At 40.5% G+C, this 18,312-nt stretch overlaps 1 protein-coding gene across 1 annotated transcript in view; it reads right to left on the bottom strand.

Annotated features, from left to right (window-relative positions):
* The window catches only part of LOC311098782 (astrotactin-1-like), a gene marked incomplete at both ends in the record, with an annotated part of 287,871 nt that overhangs the window by 123,639 nt on the left and 145,920 nt on the right, over nt 1–18,312 (bottom strand). Inside the window, 2 exons of the mRNA XM_084139347.1 lie at nt 546–734; nt 3,381–3,485. Coding sequence (XP_083995473.1) covers nt 546–734; nt 3,381–3,485 — 294 coding nt within the window. The remainder of the gene's footprint in view (nt 1–545; nt 735–3,380; nt 3,486–18,312) is intronic.

Consider the following 18,312-nt stretch of genomic DNA (forward strand, 5'->3'; position numbering starts at 1 on the left):
AGTCTAGGTCCAAATGGCTCCTTAACAGCTTCTACCCCCAAGCCATAAGACTGCTGAACAATTAATCAAATGGCTGCTTCTTGCTGTGTATTATCTATGCATAGTCACTTTACCTCTACCTACATGTACATATTACCTCAATTACCTCGACTAACCTTTACCCCCACACATTGACTCGGTACCGGTACCCCCTGTATATAGCCTTGTTATTGTTATTTTATTGTTTTACTTTTTTTACTTACTTTTATTTAGTATATATTTTCTTAACTCTTATTTTCTTAAAACTCCATTGTTGGTTAAGGGCTCGTAAGTAAGCATTTCACGGTAAGGTCTACACCTGTTGTATTCGGCGCATGTGACAAATAAAATTCATTTGATTTGTGTGTTTCCACTGTCTTTAGAAGGCAGAAGGCCTACCTTTGTCCACTCTCACTGAATGTCAAGAACATTGTTGGAACATGAACCATCAATGGCTTCCCTCCAGGAGTTTATTCAATTTTACTGTATCTTTAAGTACAGTATCTCCAATCAATTAGAGGTCTTACCTTTGCTGATGTCCTGGTACTCCAGCCACAGCTGTCTCTGGACCTGCTTGTTGGGGTACCAGATAGTGCAGGCCTCCTCGAAGCCGTACACTGCCTCTTGTACAAAGTGATTACCAAAATCCCTGAGGATGGAGACGAAATCACTGCGGAGTGTGGCACCGTCCAGGGAGTGGATGGCAGAGCTGAAAGCTGTTAGGAAACACATAGAGGGAGTTAGCAAAGGATAGGCTACTGACAAATCCATAGCAACACAGTTCATGCCTTGTGTAAAAAAGCTAAATGAACGTTGAAAAGCAATGAAACAGACATAAACCTGACACAGGAAAAATCACAAATATTTCTATGTATGATAGTATTTATTTTTACATTCCATACTCAGAATAAATCAGTTTGTCTATGAAGATAATTGTTTGTTAGTTTTTAGGTCAAAAGTAAGTAAGAAACACCTGCCGGTATTATAGAATAAAATCCATAAGCATTCTATACACTTATGCTGCATTTCAATTTAAATGAGAAAATATGTATGTACTTTGTAGTTTTAGGTAAACATCCTAATGAAAGCTCAAGTTTGTGAAATGATGAGCTATGACTCCCTATGTTATTGTGACAGTGCACAGACTATGATTAAAGTGCCATGTGTAAACTTCAGGCTTTCTTTAAGTCTTGAATTGAGCCTTCATAAAATCCTCAGAGCGGAGTCATTGTAAAATATTTACTCTTGCTGGCGTTTTTATTTCTTTGGGAAAACACTAAACAACATGTATAGCTCTTCAACTGTTCCATTATCATTGGAGAGCCCTAGCATTAACATCCTACCACTGACAACATGCTACTCTTACATTATGAAGCAAAAGAGATGACGGACACAAAACAGTCCTTATGAAAGATTGTGCTTTCCTATCAGGTGTAAAAATCAGTAAAAAAAAAAAAAAAGACAGCTGCTGAACTTCTACAAGTAATAACAATGAGGAAATAGAATTCTAAAGGCCGTGGTCATGTTTAAAGGCAGAGCGCTCTTATCTGAAATGCATTAGTAATGGTACATCTATATATGTAATATTTATGGTATACCCCACACGTGTGGCGAATTAAACACAAAATGCTTACGGATACATAAATTATAGATACAGTAAACAAAACAAATAATGCAAGTTATGGCATCCAAACAGAAAACAAACAAATCACAAAATCATTCAAGCCCAAATAAACTATTCAAACTCATGACACATTCATATAAAAACTTTTTTGATTGCTGATGTGGGCTGTTCAGATGCCAAAGCAACACAATATGGTAGAAATATAAAAAGGCAGATGCTGCGGAGCTGACTTTTCTGGACGCCACCTCCCAGTGGCTGAGGGTCCTGGGGCTTCTACACATGTGCGGGATTCTCTACTTTGAGCACATTATCTGCTCTACTCGTAGAGAACCTCCCTTCACATTGCTCACAGTCAATCATTCATTTTACCGGTGAAATGTCCATGCAGTATCTGCATACGAACCATTTGATCTCAACCAGTTTCATGGGGATATGCATTTAGATCTTCTTGAGTTATAGGCTACTTCGAAACTGTATCCTATAACTCAAGATGATCTAAATCCATGTCCCCATGAAACTGATTGAGATCAAATGGTTGTTGATCAACAGTGTTGTTTTGAATTATGTACAGTGAGCAAATTTTAGAGATGGTGTTAACAAACTGTAGCATAGGCTATGTGTGTTTAGTTTCAATCAAAGCACATATTTTGCCTAGTGGCGTGCGCTGTTGAGTTTTGGCCACAAAATACGACCATTCGCACAATAATACAAAAATCTCATAGGAAATGAGGTAGTGTTTTTTGTCTTACAGTAACGTTATACTATGCTATATATTCGGTTCAATTATGTAGAATACTATCATTATATGATCTTGCAGACATCGACTCAGTTTTGATCAAATGTTATTAAACAAGCACCATTCACCAGAGTTGCCATGTTCTCTATTAGTGGAGTGGATGGTGGATGCATATATTTGTCCTATTTCACACATGTACAAGTGTGTATTATTAATTCCCCCTGAGAAACCTGAGAGTGTGGTCACAGCCAGGGTCAGCCATTATCAATGGCGACCCTGGAGCAATTAGGGTTAAGTGCCTTGCAAAAGGGCACTTCAACAGATTTTTCACCTTGGGGATTTGAACTAGCAACCTTTTGGTTACTGACCCAATGTCCTAACCACTAGGCAACCTGTTGCACAACTGGAGGGTCCTGCACGTGCACAGAGGCGTCGGGACCTTCAGTTGTCGGGAGGAAAGATCTGGAAAAGTTGGATCTGCAGCCACTCCGAAAAATAAATAAATAAAAATGCCAAAAGAGGCCAAAAAATAAGATAATCAAGAACGTCAAGAAGCTCTACAGCAAAGTACTGTCAACAGTAGAGAGAGAGAGCCCTTCTAAGAAGTAGTGCCTCACTAAATACCTATCCACAATCTTATTTTGTGAAGTTTTCATGGCAGGGCCTGTCAAAATCTTTTTGCTCAGATACAAAGCTATGTGGATGATGACAGCTTATCAGACCATAAAGGGAGGCTGTTCTAAACCACGGCTCAGTGATGCAAATGTGGAATGCCTGAAACTCCAGGCTTCAGGCTTAGTTTCCATGACCAAAATTTCCCTTTTTGCCTCTTAAGCATGTGCCACATTTTTACTTGATGTCCACTGTTCAAGTGTGCATGTAACCCACTGCATACAAGATTAATAGAACCATGAATTAATAGAATCCTTGACTAGAACCCTGATTAGAACCATGAATGACTAGAACCATGAATAGAACCCTTTAATGACGTGTTATAGTTACCTTGAGAGAGAACCCACTGGTTCAGTTTGACATGGTACAGGACAGACCTCAGCCTCCAATGCTGGATGAGTGGGTACCCAGAGACCTCACTGTAGTTCACCATTCCTGTAAGAGGCACAACATATCACATCACCTATCATTTCCCATTCCAGTTAACAGGGCTTTGATGCAAAGTATGAAAGCGGTAGATTAACAAAGAAAGTAACTCATGTTAAGGACAGATAATAACTTGCACTGCACATACGCAAATAGCCACTCTGTCTTAAGCTACAGACAAACAGTGGGCTCTCGGTGACAGATCATTAATGCACTCTGATGGGTTGGAAAAACACTGATCCACACAAAAGACAAGCATGTAATGGTCTCAAGCACTTTGATATAATTACGAAACTACCAGATAGCAGCATAGAGAAAAATCGATCACATTCTGACCGCCTACAATGTCATTACGAAGGAGCTTGACGAAAACCTTCATTTGTTAGTCCATCAAAAATGTATTTACAGATGCCTTGCTTCTTAGGGTAATGATTGACTTGGTCAGCTTGTTGCAGTTCACAACAAATAATCAATGGCAGGCAAAGCATAACAAATGTAGCTATGTGTAAATGAAAATACATTGGGATGTGGTGACATTCATCATACAAATATTTTCTCCAGATGAAATTAAGCATTGCTATTCTACCTCTGGTTACTGCAGAGTTAACATCCCTCACATATCCCCATATGTAGCGTTGGCATGGTGCTAATATCATCTAATCTCCTATGGCAACTGTCAACAACGCTGAGCTGTACAAGTAATCACACCCATACATCAATTTAACTTTCCCTTCATGTTCTACACATCTGGAAGATGTCTCAAGCCACAGCATATCCTGGGAGCTTTAGGAGCTGCTACATTGTTGGTCAAAACATCTGCGAAACATAAAAGAGAGCATTCAGGATTTCAGTGAGTAATGATGGAGCTTCCGATTCACAACTGTATGAGGACATTCTGGGCCCATGTCACAATATCGTATATCACCCTAGTAGGCAACTACTAGTTCAGACACCCACCGAAGGACAGACTACTCAATGAGAGCTGTAGTATCGTACTGGTAATGTGGTATCCTATTGGTATTGAGGGATTATTGCCAGAACTTTCCAATTCACGACTGTATGAGGACCTTATGGGCTCGTATCACAATATATCATGCTTCTGAGAGACACTGAAATAGAGACTTTTTGTTTTTAGTACTAGTGAAATGAGAGCTGTGTTGTCCTATTGGTATTGAGTGGGTTTGGGGTTTGTGTTCCCCTGGAAAGAACACAAATACTGTGTAGAGGGTCATTCTATTACAGTGTAAATAAGGAGTAATGCACTGTATTTGTAATTTAGCTTGTGAGCCAAGTGAAAATTGCGCCGGTAACAGTTCCTTTTTTTACTGATGTTCTCTGAAAATGTATCGTTTGGCAGGGGCTTGACATCTCATATGAACTTGATGAATAAGGCTCTAAATCTGATGTTCACGCATTGTCCTGACCTTGAACAACATTCATTTATCCCTTCTTATGGGAAAACGCTCCCCAAACAATACAATTCCTGGTAGTAGGCACTGCACCGTACATGTCCCCTTATAAAATGAATAACAAGCCAAAACATACACAGCCCATATTCGTTATTTTCAAAGGCCTTGTCTCACTTTACCCCTTGGGTGCGCTGCTCTCATTGTCTGACAGAATGATTAATATGACTGAACTTCACATCACAAACACAAGTTCAGTCTCTAGTCGTCTCTAGTTATTTTGTCACGGTGTGGCGAGCCTCGGGTTGAGGAATCTTTAACATATACTAAAATGAACATAGATTGAAGAGAGAAAAATAATAAACACAAATCAAGGACTAGGAGCAGAGGAGATCTGAATATCAAACACTATGTGTGACCACATTGGATCTAGGATCTAATATACTGAGGGCCTTGTAAATCTCTGTGCCACCACTGCCAAATCTTATATAAAAAAATAAGAATACATCTAGAATCTTCTCTCAGGAAGATTCATAGCGACAACCACAGATGGAAGTAATCTTATGGCTCATAGAACCCCATTAACTATGGGACCCCATGTTCCATTTCACTCTTGGATAAGTCGAAGAAGGAATGACTGAGGAAAGAGGTGGAACACTGGGAATTACCTGACACTCCTCTACTAATCTAATGGGAAACTAAATGTGAGTCCCAAATGGCACCCTATTCCCTACATAGTGGAGTGCACTACTTTTGATCAGAGACCTCAGGGAACGATATAAACTCAGCAAAAAAAGAAACGTCCTCTCAATGTCAACTGCGTTTATTTTCAGCAAACTTAACATGTGTAAATATTTGTATGAACCTAACAAGATTCAACAACTGAGACATAAACTGAACAAGTTCCACAAACATGTGACTAACAGAAATTGAATAATGTTTCCCTGAACAAAGTAACAGTTAGTATCTGGTGTGGCCACCAGCTTAATTAAGTACTGCAGTGCATCTCCTCCTCATGGACTGCACCAGATTTGCCAGTTCTTGATGTGAGATGTTACCCCACTCTTCCACCAAGGCACCTGCAAGTTCCCTGACATTTCTGGGGGGAATGGCCCTAGCCCTCACCCTCCGATCCAACAGGTCCCAGACATGCTGAATGGGATTGAGATCCGGGCTCTTCGCTGGCCATGGCAGAACACTGACATTCCTGTCTTGCAGGAAATCACGCACAGAACGAGCAGTATGGCTGGTGGCATTGTCATGCTGGAGGGTCATGTCAGGATGAGCCTGCAGAAAGGGTACCACATGAGGGAGGAGGATGTCTTCCCTGTAACGCACAGCATTGAGATTGCCTGCAATGACAACAAGCTCTGTCTGATGATGATGTGACACACCGCCCCAGACCATGACGGACCCTCCACCTCCAAATCGATCCCGCTCCAGATTACAGGCCTCGATGTAACGCTCATTCCTTTGACAATAAACGCGAATCCGACCATCACCCATGGTGAGACAAAACCGTGACTCGTCAGTGAAGAGCACTTTTTGCCAGTCCTGTCTGGTCCAGCGATGGTGGGTTTGTGCCCATAGGCGACGTTGTTGCCTGTGAATTCTGGTGAGGACCTGCCTTCCAACAGGCCTACAAGCCCTCAGTCCAACCTCTCTCAGCCTATTGCGGACAGTCTGAGCACTGATGGAGGGATTGTGCGTTCCTGGTGTAACTCGGGCAGTTGTTGCCATCTTGTAACTATCCCACAGTTGTGATGTTCGGATGTACCGATCCTGTGCAGGTGTTGTTACACGTGGTCTGCCACTGCGAGGACGATCAGCTGTCCGTCCTGTCCCCTGTAGCACTGTCTTAGGCGTCTCACAGTACGGACATTGCAATTTATTGCCCTGGCTACATCTGCAGTCATCATGCCTCCTTGCAGCATGCCTAAGGCACGTTCACGCAGGTGAGCAGGGACCCTGGGCATCTTTCTTTTGATGTTTTTCAGAGTCAGTAGAAAGGCCTCTTTAGTGTCCTAAGTTTTCATAACTGTGACCTTAATTGCCTACCGTCTGTAAGCTGTTAGTGTCTTAATGACCGTTCCACAGGTTGATGTCCATTAATTGTTAATGGTTCATTGAACAAGCATGGGAAACAGTTTTTAAACCCTTTACAATGAAGATCTGTGAAGTTATTTTGATTTTTACGAATTATCTTTGAAAGACAGGGTCCTGAAAAAGTGACGTTTCTTTTTTTGCTGAGTTTAGGTATAGGGAATAGGGTGCCATTTGGGACGTATCCTAACAGTAATATAGCAGCGGAGCCCATTCCGCTTCCTGAGGAAACTGATAAGAAATCTAAAGCCTATAGGAGGAGCAAAATGTTAGCTCTTGAAAATATGTATGGGAATGGCTGTACGTAATGCCTTGATAATCCAATGGCAAAGATTATGGTAGAGTATTATCATATACTTTATTGGACTAAATCACTAGGCCTACCACTAATTTCTCCTTGACCAGGTCTTCTTTCATGAATAATTTCCACTGCCTCTCAACACTTTTCATAATGTTAGTCTTATGTCATCAGTTGAAGGGCTCTCAGTATTGTATATGTGGTGCCCTCTGTTCCATAACCATGTTCATCACAATTTGTTACTCAAGTGAAGGTCAGATATTCAGAACAGGTTATGGCATAAGTTTAGGTTGAAGTTTAGGATTAAGTTAACCAACATGGAAGGTTATTTGTTAGAACAGTGCTACTGAACATATTCTGAACATTAGCTCTCCACGCTTCTGTAAAGTTTTGATTGAAGATGGACCAAATTAACAAACCATGTAGGAGGCCTTGAAGCCCCATAAAAAGGATGAAACATTAAGACTACAACAGTAGGAACTTCTCACATCTAAAGAATCCAACGGATTGAGGCCATTCATAAATAAATCATCATTAAAGACTAATTAACAAGGCAGATTTTGCATACAAAATGGTACCCTATTTACTATATAGTGCACTACTACTAGCCCTGGTCAAAAGTAATGCATTAAATAAGAAATAGGGTGTCATTTGGAACGGAACTTGAGTAAAAAAAAAGATCCAAGGTGACACCCTTTCCATTTTAGCATTGTCGAAGGTACTGTAGGGCTAGGAACTGTCAATGTCTCATAAAATATCTCCCAGATACCTCTGTGCTTTAGCGATCACTATGCCATATGCTGCCGCTTTAATTGAGAGGGACTTGGGGAGAAGGGACTCTGTGTCGCAGTTTGAATCACTGCCATTCTGCTTGCGTCAATGGTCAAACCACAAACCACCATTTCAGTTCCCACCAAGCCCACCAAAGACTTTCCCAAAGAAATGTTGAAATGTACTATAATCCTGACGCTAGAAATTAACAAGCATCTCAACAAAACTGTAATGTCAGTCATTATACACTTCTGAGAAGTTATTTGCCAGTGTACTGTCTAGGCATACATAGATCTCTGTCGATGTCTCCTCAGAGGAGGCCTGTAGATCCCAGAGGAACAGGTGCGCATCATGATGGCAGTCTTTGTAAGGGGCCACCCTTAAGGTCCCTGCTCCCATACTGGGGCCCCCACTGTATTAATCTAATGCTGTCGGCAAATTAATTGACCTTTACCGCAGGGAATGTCTCAAGCAATCCTATGCAATTAATCATTGTCAAAGAATAAATTAAACCCCAAATTTGATTACCAAATAAAATCAAATTTTATTGGTCACATACACATATTTAGCAGATGTTATTGCGGGTGTAGTGAAATGCTTGTGTTGTTACACATTCAGGGATGCATCCAAAATGTAAGATGAATAGAGCTTGGCTTTTTCAGGTACGCCAGAAATTAAGGTCTACTACTCACATGCAGAGTGTACAGTATGTAAAAACACTGTTGTCAAGGAAATGTATATGTGTAACTAGACACCTACTACTAGTACATTACAGCTGAATTATGACCTATTAATAGTCTCAATGATTTTGCTTCTATTCTGGAGAACAACATATCATTCTTATGCAAAGGTGGATACTCCATACTCCATAAAGTATACAGTGTCTTCAGAAAGTATTCATACCCCTTCACTTATTCCACATTTTGTTGTGTTACAGTCTGAATGCAAAATGGATAAAATATATTTTTTTCTCACCCATCTACACACAATAACCCATAATGACAAATTGAAAACATGTTTTAAGAAATGTTTTCAAATGAAAATGAAACACAGAAATATCTCATTTACATACAGTGAGGGAAAAAAGTATTTGATCCCCTGCTGATTTTGTACGTTTGCCCACTGACAAAGAAATGATCAGTCTATAATTTTAATGGTAGGTTTATTTGAACAGTGAGAGACAGAATAACAACAAAAAAATCCAGACAAATGTTATAAATTGATTTGCATTTTAATGAGGGAAATAAGCATTTGACCCCCTCTCAATCAGAAAGATTTCTGGCTCCCAGGTGTCTTTTATACAGGTAACGAGCTAAGATTAGGAGCACACTCTTAAAGGGAGTGCTCCTAATCTCAGTTTGTTACCTGTATAAAAGACACCTGTCCACAGAAGCAATCAATCAATCAGATTCCAAACTCTCCACCATGGCCAAGACCAAAGAGCTCTCCAAGGACGTCAGGGACAAGATTGTAGACCTACACAAGGCTGGAATGGGCTACAAGACCATCGCCAAGCAGCTTGGTGAGAAGGTGACAACAGTTGGTGCGATTATTCGCAAATGAAAGAAACACAAAATAACAGTCAATCTCCCTCGGCCTAGGGCTCCATGCAAGATCTCACCTCGTGGAGTTGCAATGAACATGAGAACGGTGAGGAATCAGCCCAGAACTACACGGGAGGATCTTGTCAATGATCTCAAGGCAGCTGGGACCATAGTCACCAAGAAAACAATTGGTAACACACTACGTCGTGAAGGACTGAAATCCTGCAGCGCCCTTAAGGTCCCCCTGCTCAAGAAAGCACATATACAGGCCTGTCTGAAGTTTGCCAATGAACATCTGAATGATTCAGAGGAGATCTGGGTGAAAGTGTTGTGGTCAGATGAGACCAAAATCGAGTTTTTTGGCATCAACTCAACTCGCCGTGTTTGGAGGAGGAGGAATGCTGCCTATGACCCCAAGAACACCATCCCCACCGTCAAACATGGAGGTGGAAACATTATGCTTTGAGGGTGTTTTTCTGCTAAGGGGACAGGACAACTTCACCACATCAAAGGGACGATGGACGGGGCCATGTACCGTCAAGTCTTGGGTGAGAACCTCCTTCCCTCAGCCAGGGCATTGAAAATGGGTCGTGGATGGGTATTCCAGCATGACAATGACCCAAAACACACGGCCAAGGCATCATAGGAGTGGCTCAATAAGAAGCACATTAAGGTCCTGTAGTGGCCTAGCCAGTCTCCAGACCTTAATCCCATAGAAAATCTGTGGAGGGAGCTGAAGGTTCGAGATGCCAAACGTCAGCCTCGAAATCTTAATGACTTGGAGAAGATCTGCAAAGAGGAGTGGGACAAAACCCCTCCTGAGATGTGTGCAAACCTGGTGGCCAACTACAAGAAACGTCTGACCTCTGTGATTGCCAACAAGGGTTTTGCCACCAAGTACAAAGTAATGTTTTGCAGAGGGGTCAAATACTTATTTTCCTCATTAAAATGCAAATCAATTTATAACATTTTTGACATGCGTTTTTCAGGATTTTTTTGTTGTTATTCTGTCTCTCACTGTTCAAATAAACCTACCATTAAAATTATAGACTGATCATTTCTTTGTCAGTGGGCAAACGTTCAAAATCAGCAGGGGATCAAATACTTTTTTCCCTCACTGTAAGTATTCACACCTGAGTCAATACATGATAGAATCACTTTTGGCAGCGATTACAGCTGTGAGTCATTCTGGGTAAGTCTCTAATTGCTTTGCACACCTAGATTGTACAATATTTGCCCATTATTCTTTTCAAAATTCTTCAAGCTCTGTCATATTGGTTGTTGATCATTGCTAGACAAACATTTTCAAGCAGATTTAAGTCAAAACTGTAACTCGGCCACTCAGGAACATTCACTGTCTTCTTGGTAAGCAACTCCAGTGTAGATATGGCCATATGTTTTAGATTATTGTCCTGCAGAAAGTTGAATTCATCCGCCAGTGTCTGGTGGAAAGCAGACTGAACCAGGTTCTCCTCTAGGATTTTGCCTGTGCTTAACTCCATTACGTTTCTTTTTTATCCTAAAAAACTCCCCAGTCCTTAACAAATACAAGCATACCCATAATATGTTTCAGCCTCCTCTATGCTTGATAATATGGAGAGTCGTACTCAGTAATGTGTTGTACTAAGCTAACATATGGAATTGTTTTAAGATGGTCATTCCATGGATCATTTAGCTATTTGATTTTGAATTTTACCTTTAGGTATACAAACATTTATATAAAATATTTATTGGATAACATACTGAATTTGGCCTTTACTACTATAGCCCATAGAAACACATTGAATAATACATTCATAAATGGCAAAAAAGACATCCAAAAAATTAATAATAAGGAATACGTTTTGGAAGCTAGATCTAGCAGATACAGTTGAAGTCGGAAGTTTACATACACCTTAGCCAAATACATTTCAACTTAGTTGTTCACAATTCCTGACATTTAATCTTAGTAAAAATGCCCTGTCTTAAGTCAGTTAGGATCACCACTTTATTTTAAGAATGTGAAATGTCAGAATAATAATAGAGAGAATTATTTATTTCAGCTTTTATTTATTTAATCACATTCCCAGTGGGTCAGAAGTTTACATACACTCAATTAGTATTTGGTAGCATTGCCTTTAAATTGTTTAACTTGGGTCAAACGTTTCGGGTAGCCTTCCATAAGCTTCCCACAATAAATTGGGTGAATTTTGGCCCATTCCTCCTGACAGAGCTGGTGTAACTGAGTCAGGTTTGTAGGCCTCCTTGCTCGCACACGCTTTTTCAGTTCTGCCCACAAATTGTTTATAGGATTGAGGTCAGGGCTTTGTGATGGCCACTCCAATACCTTGACTTTGTTGTCCTTAAGCCATTTTGACACAACTTTGGAAGTATGCTTGGGGTCATTGTCTATTTGGAAGACCCATTTGCGACCAAGCTGTAACTTCCTGACTGGTGTCTTGAGATGTTGCTTCAATATATCCACATCATTTTCCTTCCTCATGATGCCATCTATTTTGTGAAGTGCACCAGTCCCTCCTGCAGCAAAGCACCCCCACAGCATGATACTGGCACCCCCGTGCTTCACGGTTGGGATGGTGTTCTTCGGCTTGCAAGGCACACCCTTTTTACTCCAAACATAACGATGGTCATTATGGCCAAACAGTTCTATTTTTGTTTCATCCGACCAGAGGACATTTCTCCAAAAAGTACGATCTTTGTCCCCATGTGCAGTTGCAAACCGTAGTCTGGCTTTTTTATGGCGGTTTTGGAGCAGTGGCTTCTTCCTTGCTGAGCGGCCTTTCAGGTTATGTCGATATAGGACTTGTTTTACTGTGGATATAGATACTTTTGTACCTGTTTCCTCCAGCATCTTCACAAGGTCTTTTGCTGTTGTTCTGGGATTGATTTGCACTTTTCGCACCGAAGTACGTTCATCTCTAGGAGGCAGAACGCGTCTCCTTTCTGAGCGATATGACAGCTGCGTGGTCCCATGGTGTTTATACTTGCGTACAATTATTTGTACAGATGAACGTGGTACCTTCAGGCGTTTGGAAATTGCTCCCAAGGATGAACCAGACTTGTGGAGGTCTACAATTTTTTTCTGACGTCTTGGCTGATTACTTTTGATTTTCCCATGATGTCAAGCAAAGAGGCACAGAGTTTGAAGGTAGGCCTTGAAATACATCCACAGGTACACCTCCAATTGACTCAAATGATGTCAATTAGCCTATCAAAAGCTTCTAAAGCCATGACATCATTTTCTGGAATTTTCCAAGCTGTTTAAAGGCACAGTCAACTTAGTGTATGTAAACTTCTGACCCACTGGAATTGTGATACAGTGAATTATAAGTGAAATAATCTGTCTGTAAACAATTGTTGGAAAAATTACTTGTGTCATGCACAAAGTAGATGTCCTAACCGACTTGCCAAAACTATAGTTTGTTAACAAGAAATTAGTGGAGTGGTTGAAAAACCAGTTTTAATGACTCCAATCTAAGTGTTTGTAAACTTCCGTCTTCAACTGTATAAGAAAGCTCAGGAAATACAAAAGTTTTTCTGGACACATATTTAACCCATTAAAAACTACCTCCATACTTCCATTTGTTTGTACGGGTTACCTTCAGACGTGTCCCGTGACACTTCTGGGGGTCGTAGAGCAAAACGGATAACACTATATTGTTCGTTCGGAGGCTACAGACCGATTTTCAAGGATGTCTCATGATCTGACAAACACCGCTGTAGCTCGGCCACCTTCCAACGCAGATGCGAAGGCCGACATAGGCGGATGCAGTGGATTGAGACCTGATATCTCTAGCTTAAACTGACAGATTTTGATGGGGATTTTTTAATTATGTTACACGGGTGTGTCAATAGACTCTTAAGGATTAAACACTATTATTGCACACAGAGTGAGTTCATCCAACTTATGTGACTTTTTAAGCACATTTTTACTCCTGAACTTATTTAGGCTTGCCATATCAAAGGGATTACATACTTACTGACTCAAGAACTTCAGCTTTTTATTGTTAATTAATTTGTTTTAAAAAATTTAATTAAATTGACATTATCGGGTATTGTGTGTAGGCCAGTGACACAAAATCTCAATTGAATCAATTTTAAATTCAGGCAGTAACACAACATAATGTGGAAAAAGTCAAGGGGTGTGAATACTTTCTGACATGAAAAATGCAAATAGCTAATTCCGGTAATTCAGAAAAATTGTATCATGTGAATGCATGAGCAAGCCTGAGTTTGATTGTGTATTAACATAGCAATTATCTTTGTTGCTAGGGAACATGCTCAGCTTGTGTAGTAAAACAAGTTAACTTTATACACCAGTCTTTAAATTCAAATTGCCTTGGCAAGTAAACAATTAACCGTGCAACCAATTGATAGCACACGAGGAGAGAGAGGAGGATGTTTTTAGAATGTTAAACAAGGCTCTCCTAAGTGTGACACAATTAGGTCGGTACATTGAAAACAGACTATAGTGGAAGTTAGTAGAAGGTTTAGAGTATTTTAACATAACCTTTGTTGCTGATAAACAATTGCTTTTTTTAACATATAACTTTGTCTCACCTATTCGACACTCGCTTAAATACATTTACATTGTACGTGTTTCCAACTGGCTTCCAGGTTTTATACAAATGGCTAGGTCTGTCAACCAAAACAACACTTACAGTCACTCTCATCATTTGTCAGGCTAACACTTCTATGATTAGCCACACCAGGATTATAGATCCTATTTCAATTTAAGCTTCAGGCAAAAGTTTAATATTGAACACTGGAGATTGTTGAGCTTAAAGCTAACAGCAAGTTTGTTTATTTTTTACTTCTCCAAAGCACACCTCAATGAAACTGTTGTTCAGCATCTGAAAACAACTAGCAAGACAAGAGGCAAGGAAATTGAAAATAAAGCTATCACACCTGAATGTAGTGCTCACATTAACTGTTATGTTTATTGTGAATTATTGAAGCTTTTCAACTATAGAGATAAGATATTGGTCAATAAAAGAAAAAGCACTAACGCAAATGACCAGAACCACGAAAAATACTCAACAAAACATCAGACACAAAAACCTGAGACAATGCACATGTAAAATCTAATCAAATCAAATTTGTCACATGACCCAAATACAACAGGTGTCACACCTTACAGTGAAATACTTACTTACAAGCCCTTAACCAACAATGCAGTTTTAAGAAAAATAAAGTAACCATTATTTATTTTTTACAGCAGCAGTAAAATAACAGTAGCGAGGCTATATACAGGGGGTACCGGTACAGAGTCAATGTGCGGGGGCACATGTTAGTCGAGGTAATTGAGTCAATATGTTCATGTAGGTAGAGATAAAGTGACTATACATAGATAATAAACAGAGAGTGGCAGCAGCGTAAAAGAGGTGGTGTGGGGGGAGGACGATGACAATGCTAATAGTCTGGGTAGCCATTTGATTAGTTGTTCAGGAGTCTTATGGCTTGGGGGTAGACGCTGTTAAGAAGCCTTCTGGACCTAGACTTGGCACTCCGGTACCGCTTGTCATGCGGTAGCAGAGAGAACAGTCTATGACTAGGGTGGCTGGAGTCTTTGACCATTTTTAGGGCCTTCCTCTGACACCACCTGGTATAGAGGTCCTGGATGGCAGGAAGCTTGGCCCCAGTGATGTACTGGGCCGTACGCACTACCCTCTGTAGTGCCTTGCGGTCGGAGGCCGAGCAGTTGCCATACCAGGCAGTGATGTAACCAGTCAGGATGCTCTTGATGGTGTAGCTGTGGAACCTTTTGAGGATCTGAGGACCCATGCCAAATCTTTTCAGTCTCCTGAGGGGGAATAGGCTTTGTAATGAATGGTAAGTGAGCTGAGCTGACAGTAGCTACTCATGGTTCCTGACCCTTTCAGTAGGGAACTGCAACCGAAGTATAGTAAGTAACACTGCAGGTCAAACCATGGCCCAGCCGAGGAATGACCAGATAATAAAACAGTCAGGCCAAAATCCAAATAACAGATGGGGGGATGCCCTGAAATGACCATTTAAATGCTGAAATGCAAGGGTTTTAAATATAGCATCATCCAGTAGACCGCCTTACTCTATAGCTATAGACAGACACAGAATCATATTCTATAAACAGTTACAGTAGTGGTTATATGGGGAGGTGAGACAAAAAATGCATTGAACACTAACAGAAACCCCAGAAGGCATGACCTTCCTTCCTGCTACCTATTACATCAAGAGCTAATAAAAATATAGATTATGTGGCGTCTCAATGCTGACACATTTAAAGGCAACCAGTGAGGACGGTACACCCCTGAGGGCTAACTAGCACAGACAATATGAAAATAATATCAAGTCTATTCAGTTATGAGGATGTAACAACAAACATATGACCTTAACAGCTACAACTTATCTTTTTATTACTTCATTTTGATTTATACATTTTCAATCTAATTAAGCATCTTGGTGTTAGACTCGTGGAGGCTGAGTAATTCATTTGGTTGAATGACATTCCAGATTAATAATCATAGCATTGTATTAATGAATCATGTGTTCTTTATTTGGTGGTGCTGGGATAACTACATGTGCGCTTTATCTTTCTAAGATATAGGTGGGAGTAAAGTAATGAGAGAATCATTCAGAGAAGTTACTCAGAACTGTAGTGGATTCTAATAACTAGATTATCAGAAATACAGAATGTGACAGAAACTGACAGTGACAAACTGACAAAGTTTGCTGCTCTTGTGTACTGTTGCATCTATTACCTACAGTGGGGAAAAAAAGTATTTAGTCAGCCACCAATTGTGCAAGTTCTCCCACTGAAAAAGATGAGAGAGGCCTGTAATTTTCATCATAGGTACACGTCAACTATGACAGACAAATTGAGAAAAAAAAATCCAGAAAATCACATTGTAGGATTTTTAATGAATTTATTTGCAAATTATGGTGGAAAATAAGTATTTGGTCACCTAAAAACAAGCAAGATTTCTGGCTCTCACAGACCTGTAACTTCTTCTTTAAGAGGCTCCTCTGTCCTCCACTTGTTACCTGTATTAATGGCACCTGTTTGAACTTGTTATCAGTATAAAAGACACCTGTCCACAACCTCAAACAGTCACACTCCAAACTCCACTATGGCCAAGACCAAAGAGCTGTCAAAGGACACCAGAAACAAAATTGTAGACCTGCACCAGGCTGGGAAGACTGAATCTGCAATAGGTAAGCAGCTTGGTTTGAAGAAATCAACTGTGGGAGAAATTATTAGGAAATGGAAGACATACAAGACCACTGATAATCTCCCTCGATCTGGGGCTCCACGCAAGATCTCACCCCGTGGGGTCAAAATGATCACAAGAACGGTGAGCAAAAATCCCAGAACCACACGGGGGGACCTAGTGAATGACCTGCAGAGAGCTGGGACCAAAGTAACAAAGCCTACCATCAGTAACACACTACGCCGCCAGGGACTCAAATCCTGCAGTGCCAGACGTGTCCCCCTGCTTAAGCCAGTACATGTCCAGGCCCGTCTGAAGTTTGCTAGAGTGCATTTGGATGATCCAGAAGAGGATTGGGAGAATGTCATATGGTCAGATGAAACCAAAATATAACTTTTTGGTATAAAATCAACTCGTCGTGTTTGGAGGACAAAGAATGCTGAGTTGCATCCAAAGAACACTATACCTACTGTGAAGCATGGGGGTGGAAACATCATGCTTTGGGGCTGTTTTTCTACAAAGGGACCAGGACGACTAATCCGTGTAAAGGAAAGAATGAATGGGGCCATGTATCGTGAGATTTTGAGTGAAAACCTCCTTCCATCAGCAAGGGCATTGAAGATGAAACGTGGCTGGGTCTTTCAGCATGACAATGATCCCAAACACACCGCCCGGGCAACGAAGGAGTGGCTTCGTAAGAAGCATTTCAAGGTCCTGGAGTGGCCTAGCCAGTCTCCAGATCTCAACCCCATAGAAAATCTTTGGAGGGAGTTGAAAGTCCGTGTTGTCCAGCGACAGCCCCAAAACATCACTGCTCTAGAGGAGATCTGCATGGAGGAATGGGCCAAAATACCAGCAACAGTGTGTGAAAACCTTGTGAAGACTTACAGAAAACGTTTGACCTGTGTCATTGCCAACAAAGGGTATATAACAAAGTATTGAGAAACTTTTGTTATTGACCAAATACTTATTTTCCACCATAATTTGCAAATCAATTCATTAAAAATCCTACAATGTGATTTTCTGGATTTTTTTTCCTCATTTTGTCTGTCATAGTTGACGTGTACATATGATGAAAATTACAGGCCTCTCTCATCTTTTTAAGTGGGAGAACTTGCACAATTGGTGGCTGACTAAATACTTTTCTTCCCCACTGTATAATCAACCCTGTGCTATTGCATCAAGATGATCCTATCTGTCTGAGATTGATCAACTTTGTATGATTTCACGTTAATTTCCTATCAGTGCAAGCATGATAGAAATTGGCTTCCAGACATGAAAGCACACACTCAGTCACACATACACAAACACACACCAAAACCAAAGCCAGCAGCAAACCCGCCTCTGATATTATTAGCTTAGTGGAGGAAGACACATTTTCTGTCTCTGTGTGAAAACTGAATTCAGCAGATTGTTATTGGTATATGAAAGCTATTTTTCAGATGCTGGTTGAATCCGCATGCATTACAGCAGCTTTTGGGAGAGTTTAGAACAGTGTATATAAACCTACTTTTCTGTCCAGGA

The sequence above is a fragment of the Coregonus lavaretus genome (genome assembly GCF_964263955.1).
Source record: "Coregonus lavaretus genome assembly, chromosome: 23".
Taxonomy (NCBI): Eukaryota; Metazoa; Chordata; class Actinopteri; order Salmoniformes; family Salmonidae; genus Coregonus; species Coregonus lavaretus.